Source organism: Chrysochloris asiatica, unplaced genomic scaffold, assembly GCF_000296735.1.
Source record: "Chrysochloris asiatica unplaced genomic scaffold, ChrAsi1.0 scaffold00109, whole genome shotgun sequence".
Lineage (NCBI taxonomy): Eukaryota > Metazoa > Chordata > Mammalia > Afrosoricida > Chrysochloridae > Chrysochloris > Chrysochloris asiatica.
In genome coordinates, this window is record NW_006408627.1 from 7,839,267 (window position 1) to 7,847,836 (window position 8,570).

Consider the following 8,570-nt stretch of genomic DNA (forward strand, 5'->3'; position numbering starts at 1 on the left):
CGCTCCGTGGGAGAAAGATGAGGCTTTCTACTCCCGTAAAGATTTACACCCTCGGAAACCCTGTACAGGGTCGCTATGGGTTGGAACCGACTCGATGGCACTTAACAACAACAACAACAAATGAATTGGAACGAAGATGATGGCAGTAGCTTTTGTTTGGTTGATTTACTAAGTTGAAATCACTGAGTGGTGCAAATAGTTAACGCACTTGGTTGTTAATAGGAAGATAGAAGTGTGAATCCAACCAGAGGCACCTCAGAAGAAAGGTCGGGTGATCTCCTAAAAGGCAATAACTGTTGACAATCCTACTCTGACATGCATGAGATTTCTATGAGTTGGGTTCAATTCCATGGCAACTAGTTGTCTGGCTGCTCATAAGTAAGAAAAGTGTTAACAGTTGTTGCTTGGAAAATTGTCCTCTGGGTTGACCATGTATGTTAAATTTTCTAGGTAACCAGGTATCAATATGCTGAATCTAAAAGCTCTGAAGAATTGAAGGTAAGTAGAAACATGATTTTTTTAAAAATTATTTTAATATATTATGATAATAACCTAATTGACTCCATTGTAAATATCCAATCTGCTAATAAGGAGCTCTGGTAGAGTAGTGGTTATGAATCGGGCTGTGAACCTCAAGCTCAGCAGTTCGAAACTACCAGCTGCTCTGCGGGAGAAAGATGAGGCTTTCTGCTCCCGTAAAGATGTACAGCCTCAGAAACCCCGTGCAGGGTCGCTATGAGTCGGAACCGACTCCACGGCACATAACAACAACAACAGCAACATACTTCAATTTAATAGCACAATTTGGTGAGGCAGCACGTTTTCCCTTTTTCTTTTAGGTCTACTCTTATAATGAATGTGTAGTATAGTGCAAGGAAATGGGTAACAATGAACAAGGCTGTCCAGGAAAGACCAGCAGTAGAGGTCTGGTAAATAACATATATCCAAGGAGGCGAGAGGCCAAATTCTGGGAAGTGAGGAAAGAAAGAAGAATGAGTGGATACTTGTTAGGTGCTGTGGAGTCAGTCACACCTCATATCAGTTCTATGCACTGCCTGGTCCTACACCAGCATCACATGTTGTGCTTGAGCCCATTGCTGCTGCCACTGTGTTAATTCATCTTGTTGGGAGTCATCCTTTTTCAAATGATAGTGTATGTTTACTGAATGCTCTACAGGGTTGCTATGGGTCGGAACCGACTTGACTTAATAACAACAATAACATTCTCAACAACAACAACAAAACAATAATTATTTACTCTTAGCATGATTCTGAGTGTTTTACATGTATAAACTTCTTAATCGTCATAATTAGGTGTTATTTAATGTATGTCTTACATGTATAAACTTCTTAATCTTCACAATTCGATGTTATTTTATATATTAGGTGGTTAGGTGTTATTTTATCCCCATTTTACAGATGAGGAAATTAAGTCACAGAGAATAACCTAGTTACTAGGCTATATGGTTAAGAACTGCTAAGAGCTAGGTTTTGATTCTAGGTTATTCTGGTTACAGAATCAACATTCATTGCAGAGACCAGGTCGATAAAGTCAGTAAGATTACATTATTGGCACCAAAAGTAAGGTTTAAAATCTTAAATTGAGTGACATTATGTTCATTATTCCCTGCTGGCTTTTGTGCAGTTTGGGCCCAAGGATTTTGGTGGTGGCCAGATAATGTCAGAAGTTTGAGGTGGGGTCCTACCCCTGACAAGGTCAAGACAGACACTGCAGATTTATTACTATGTGAACTGACATCAGAGATACCCATTTGTGGTCAGTGTTTTTAAGTCCCATCAAGCTGGTTCCAACTCAGAGTGACCCTGTATAGGGTTTCCAAGAAGCAGTTGGTGAGTTTAAACCACCAAACCTTCGGTTAGCACTTCAGTACTATAGCACCACACCAGGACTCCAGAGATATTCATAGGTTGGTAAATTTCAAAGTTTAAGTGCATCAATAGGTTTTAGCTGATTTCATCCTTATAGCAACCCTATAAACACCCACCCAGCCACTATCACTCATAGCGACCCTATATAGGGTTTCTGAGGCTGTACATCTTTATGGGATCAGAAATCCTCATTTTTCTCCTGCAGAGTGTCTGGTGGGTTTGAACTGCCAGGCTTCTGGTTAACAGTCCAGTGCTTACCCTACAGTGCCACATAATTTTCTTAATTTTTGAATAAGAAAACTGAAAGCAAGAAGAGTGAAGTAAAATGCCCAAATTCACATGTGCCAGGGACTTAAGGGTCTCTTAGAACACCAGACTTTCTAAATTCAAACTGGGAGACTGGTCATGATAACTCAGACTTAAATCTAAATTCTGTGTTTTTTTCTATATAACATTTCCTAAAGATTGTGTAAACATCCAACTTTAAAAAAAGCATTTTTTCAGTAAGTGAAGTGTCAGAATTATAAAACATCTTCCAGATTATTTTATAATCCTGGTGTGGTGATGCGGGTTAATGTGCTAAACTGTAAAGTCGTTTGAACCGCAAGGTCAGTGATTCAAGCTCACCAGCCGCTCCTTAGAAGCCCTGTAGAAGGTCGCTATGGGCCAGAACCGACTCAAAGGCACTTAACAACAATAACTATATATATATATATATATACACACACACAGACATATATATACATACACACAGACATATATATACATACACACACACACATATATAATTGTTGTTATTGTTGTTGTTAAGTGCCGTCGAGTCAGTTCTGACCCATAGCAACCCTATATAGGGTTTCCAAGGAGCAGCTGATGAGCTTGAACCACCGACCTTGCAGTTCAAATGGCTTTGCAGTCTGGCGCATTAACCCACAGCACCACACCAAAACTCCATAAAAAAATACACACACACACACACACACACACCACACACACACATATATATGTATATATACACATATACAAATCTATACACACAAGCACATACCAGCGCTTGTCCTACAGCGCCACAGCAGTACTCCTGGTGTGGTGCTGTTGGATAAACACTGGACCTCAAACCACAAAGTCAACAATTCAAACCCACCAGCTGCTCCTTGAAAACCCGATTCAGGGTCACTATGAATCAAAACCGACTCAACAGCACTTAACAACAAAAACAGTATGCCTGTATGGAGTCCTGGTGTGGCGCTGTTGGATAAGCACTGTACCGAAAGGTTAGTTTGAACTGCAAGGTCTGCTGTTCAAACCATCTGCTCCTCAGAAACACTATACAGGGTTGCTATGAGAACCAACTCAATGGCGCTAATCAGGAGGAGAGTGTGACGCTACAGGATAAGCTGGTGTTGTTAACTATAGGATAAGTTGTTGATGTTGTTAAATGCCATCAAGTCAGTTTCAACTCATAGTGGCCCTGTATAGGGTTTCCCAAGAGCAGTCGGTGAGTTTGAACCACCGACTTTGTGATTCAAACCAACCTTGTGATCCATTGCTTTATTCCACAGTGCCAGGCCAGGACTCCCTATATAGGATAAGTACTGGACTGCTAACCTTAAGGCTGATGGTTCAAATCCACCAGCTTCTCCTCAGTAATCCTAAACAGGGTTGCTATGAAAGGGAAATGACTCAATGGCACAAGACAGCAACTATATATATATTTATTTACATACTTAGAAAACATACTTAGAAAAACCACCTAAAGCTATTCTAAATATTTGCAATGTGACTGCCACACCCATTTGTAAAAGAAATGACTTATTTTCCTTCCTCTTCTGCAGGGTCAGTTGGCTCAGACACCAACACCACCCTCGGTAACTATTTCATTGGTTTTTGTCATAAACATCTCATGAAATAACTCGATCGTAACATTCTTCCCATCACCTTATGTCATTTGGAAAGTAGTATATCCAAACCACAAGCAATTGATATATATATTGTATCTTTTTTCTTTCCTGAGCAATTACTAAAAAGAAAAATAAACACCATTTTCCCTCCTCTTTTTAGGAGAACAGTGAGTCATCAGAAGAAAGTAAAGTTAGCTCAGAGGAACAGGTAATTAAACAGACCTTTCTGACCTTCCCAGGCTGCTGAGGAAATGATGTTAGATTAAATTACCTGGCAAGAGTTCTAAATATAATATTTTCTAACCATTGGTTATGCTAGCTAAACAGTTTCATAAAATAGGAAGAGAAAAGAGAGTGGAGAGAATTTAGATGTTGTGGACATGCTGTTCATTCCAAATTTATCATTGGAGCTAGACTGTAGAAGTGTGGCATCCTAAGTTTCTCTCCTATTTTAAAAAGCAAAACAACAAAACATATACACAAATGAACACGGACTATGTTAGATAAAAAATAGTGCACTCATCATTCTAGAATGTTGCTTTTACAATTGGAGCAGGTCAGATTAGGTGAGAAAAAAGTGTTCTAGCAAACAGGAAGTGCTAACCATGTCCAGGATCCAATTAGAGATTAAAAAGGGAGGGCTCCGAGGAACCTCTAATGAAACAGTTGCTTTAGTGATGACTTTTAATTTAAAATAGTCCTGTCTGTGGCCCAGTGAGTAAGCAAGACAAACTGTTCAGAACCATCATGTTGTTGTTGTTGTTAAGTATCATTGAGTTGGTTCCAACTCATAGTATAAGGTTTCTAAGAAACAGTTGGTGTGTTTGAACTGCTGACCTTATGGTTAGCAGTCCAGTGCTTAGCCTACAGCACCATAGCCAGCCTTATTCACAGAACTTGACTTATTTCTCTTTACTAAATTCTAGTATTTTGTTTTGTTTTGTTTTTGTTTTCAGTTTTAAAGACTAAATGTCATTTCTTTCAGAGTAGTCCCATCATTTTAACCAAATTCAACACTGGGTGGGGTGTCACAATTTGGGGAACCATGTTTCTCCTTGAAGCTTTGACCCTTGTTGTTTTCAACCACTGGCCTGAGTTACAATTAATTATTAGGCTTTTCAGCCCAATTTAAGAAAGGTTTGTCAAGGGAATATTCTAGAAATTTGGAAACTCTTTTCTGGGGACTTTATAAATACCTCAATGTTTTCTAAATTCTCAAATGAGGGCAACAGTTATGACTTGAAAGGTTGTAGTATGTGTCAAATGGGATATGGTGGTGGTTATGTGCCGTGTAGTTGGTTCTGACACATAGTGACCCTGTACAGGGTTTCTGAGGCTGTAAATCTTTACTGGAGCAGAAAGCCTCATCTTTCTTCTGTGGAACAGCTGGTAGTTTTGAACTGCTGACCTTAAGGTTTGCAGCCCAATTTGTAACTGCTGTGTTATCTGAGCTCCTTCCAATGGTATATAGTAAACTAAATACAGCCTCAAGTCTAGCACACTAGGGTAGAATGGGAAGAGGTGTCATCAACTTGTATTCTCAACTGACACTTCAAATTTGATCAGCAGAGGCATGTGGGAAAAAGGGGAAATAAAAGTGAAAGAATCACAAGTCCTTTCAGTTGCAGAACAGAGTATACTAATGAGAGCAGGTTTCAGTCATTGAGAATGAAGAGTCTCTACCTTCTCTGTGCAGAGCCCACACCTATGTTACTCACTGTGGTTACCTCTCTGACCTCACACTTAGAACCAAGCTACCCTTTGGTCACACTGTGTGTAGTCTTCTAGCTGAGCCTTTTGTGGACAACTCTCTCAAGTGCAAATGGGGTCTCAGTATGGCTTCAGTGAGGTGTCTACCCTGCTAGAATATTTACTTTTCTTTGAACTAAAGATTTATTACTTTTGTCCTAATATATTTAGCTTCAGTATTAATTAGGGAAAAAAATATTAGAGTCCTTTTTAAGGTCACTCATCCTGGTGTGGCACTGTGGGTTAATCTGCCGGACTGCAAAGCCATTTGAACTGCAAGGTCAGCGGTTCTAGCTCGCCAACTGCTCCTCAGAAACCCTACACAGGGTCACTATGGGTCAGAACTAACTCAACAGCACTTCACAACAACAACAATATTTTTTAGAACTCTGTTTTAAACTGAACCTATTAATGAGTAAGCATTATAAAATAGTTCTCTAATTTATAAAAAAGTTTCCTTAGAATTTTTTTATGAAACTTAAGTTAAATTGAATATGATTTTAATTTCATTAATGTGATATCTATAAAGCATATATGAGTAAAATTTTACCACATTGAGTTAAGTGTGCCTATGTAAAATGGAGCACCTTGAATTTTGCCTCCTCTTCCTTTGGCTATTTAACCTCTTGTGAACAGTAACCCTGAACTTGGGTTTGAGGAGGCCCATAGGAAGGAGAAAGCAGAAAAAGCCTAGATAGGCATGAGATGATAGCTTCTCTGATCAGCTCTTGGAAAACTGACCATGTCTCTTAACTCCACCCTCCAGGACAGTGAAGACCCCAGTGAAAGCTCTGAATCAGAGGAGGGCTTGGGTCCTGATGATCATCAATATGTCTATAGACCAGCTGGTGGCCTCTCTAGGAGCGGAGGAAAAGAAGGAGATGACAGAGATGACGATGAAGACGACAGTGGAGATGATACCTTTGGTGATGAGGATAATGGCTTAGGCCCTGAAGAGGAACATGAAGGAGCAAACACCAGACTCGAAAGTGATGAGAACTCTTCTGACACCACAGAATCCAGGGAAGATAGCACTCCACAAGGGGAAGACAGTGCCCACGATACTACCAGTGAGAGCAGGGAGCTCCACAATGAGGATGAGGTGAGCAGCAGGCCTGAGGGAGAGGACTCTGCCCGTGAGAGTGAGAGTGAGGAGCGCTGGGTAAGAGGCAATAGTGAGGGAGACAGTAGCCATGGGGATGGCTCTGAGTTTGATGATGAAGGAATGCAGAGCGATGATCCAGACAGTGTCAGAAGTGACAGGGATAACTCTAGAATGAACAGTGCTCGCATCAAATCAAAAGATTCCAAAGGGAACGGTGATGAGCAGCCAAATACTCAAGATACAGATGGCAGCCAATCAGTAGACTATCCCAGTAGAAAATTTTCAAGGAAGTCCCGCATTTCTGAAGAAGATGACAGGAGTGAGCTTCAGGATAGCAACACAATGGAAGAAGTCAAGAGTGACTCCACAGAAAACAGCAGTTCCAAAGAAGATGATCTCAGCCAATCCCAGGAAAACAGCCAGACAGATTCTCAAGAAGACAGCAAGGAGAGTCAGTCTCAGGAAGACAGCCCAAGTGTACAAGACCCCAGCAGTGAATCTAGTGAAGAGGTTGACCTCCCATCTCAAGAAAATAGTAGTAGTGAATCTCAGGAAGAGGTAGTGAGTGAGTCAAGGGGTGATAACCCAGATCAAAACACTGCCAGTCGTTCAGAAGAAGACCAGCAAGACAGTGACTCCAGTGAGGAAGACAATTTGAGCAAGCCCTCCAATTCAGAAAGTGAATCCAAAGAGGAACAAGCTGACAGTGACTCCAATGAGAGCTTCAGGTCCTCAGAGGAAAGCTCAGAGTCCTCTGAGGATGAGAATAGTTCGAGCCAGGAGAGTCTGCAGTCTCAGAGTGCCTCTACAGAAAGCCAGAGTCAGGAAAGCGATTCTGATCAGGACAGCCAGTCTGAAGAAGGAGATGGCAGTGATTCTCAGGACAGAAGCAGATCAAAAGAAGACAGCAACTCTACTGAGAGCAAATCAAGCAGTGAGGAAGACAACCAGTCCAAAAACATTGAGCTAGAAAGCAGAAAATTAACAGTTGATGCTTATCACAACAAACCTATTGGGGATCAAGATGACAATGACTGTCAAGACGGTTATTAGCATCAACTTGCCTTAGCAGTGGCTCTCACATAAAGAAACCTTGGGGATTAAAGAGCAGGGAAATCATCACAACTATAATTTATTTATCCTTTTATCAGAAGGATAACCAGAAGCCATTTCTTTTGGAAAGGAATCGCTGGACATTATTCTTGTTTCAAGGATGTCGACATTCTACAGAACTACAGAATGTGGAATGACATCAGGACATACTCAATGAGACTGGACACAAAGAAAGATGCACATTATAATTGCACAGCTGAAATAGTTCCTAATTCATTAGTCCAACAGATATTGAGGGTCTATTATGTACCAGACACTGTGTAAGGTGCTGGGGATATAAAGAAGTTTAAGACTTTTTTCTTGCTCCTGAGGAGCTTATGATCTAAAAAGGAAAACATACGAGGAAAATAAGAATTATTATAACCCAAAGTGATGTATGTTATAAAAGAATTATGAACAAAGTACCAAGAGAGCATTGAAGAGGGTGAACAACTTTGCCCTGGAGAATCAGAGAAGACTTCACAAAGATAAAGACAATGGAGTCAGAGGGTTGGATAGGATTTCTCCATTGAAGAAGGGAGATATTATTTATTCTTAGGATAAGCAAAAGTAAATAATATATGACTAAAATTTTAGTTCCTGAAAACACTCTTGAATTTTGGCAAAGTGAGGCAATTGGGATCATCAAAACACTTTTCCCCAAAACGATTTTATTCTGTTTGATGTTTTTCTGTGAAATTCCCATGAATATTACGTGACTACTGCTTGGGTAGGTGAGGGTGGTAGGAAGAAATTCTTTAAATATATCATTTTTAACTTTATTTTTCCTAAAATCTGCATATGTGCAATGCTAGAAAAACTGTTCTCTGAATAAA

At 40.2% G+C, this 8,570-nt stretch overlaps 1 protein-coding gene across 2 annotated transcripts in view; it reads left to right on the plus strand.

The window, feature by feature from the left end:
- Positions 1-7,695, plus strand: part of DMP1 (dentin matrix acidic phosphoprotein 1) — an 8,915-nt gene extending 1,220 nt beyond the window's left edge. The window contains exons 2-5 of one of the 2 annotated variants that reach the window (XM_006867747.1): positions 451-498; positions 3,723-3,755; positions 3,949-3,996; positions 6,304-7,695. In XM_006867747.1, coding sequence (XP_006867809.1) covers positions 451-498; positions 3,723-3,755; positions 3,949-3,996; positions 6,304-7,695 — 1,521 coding nt within the window. The remainder of the gene's footprint in view (positions 1-450; positions 499-3,722; positions 3,756-3,948; positions 3,997-6,303) is intronic. The other variant, XM_006867748.1, reaches the window with a different exon arrangement.
- Positions 7,696-8,570: the final 875 nt, after the last annotated feature.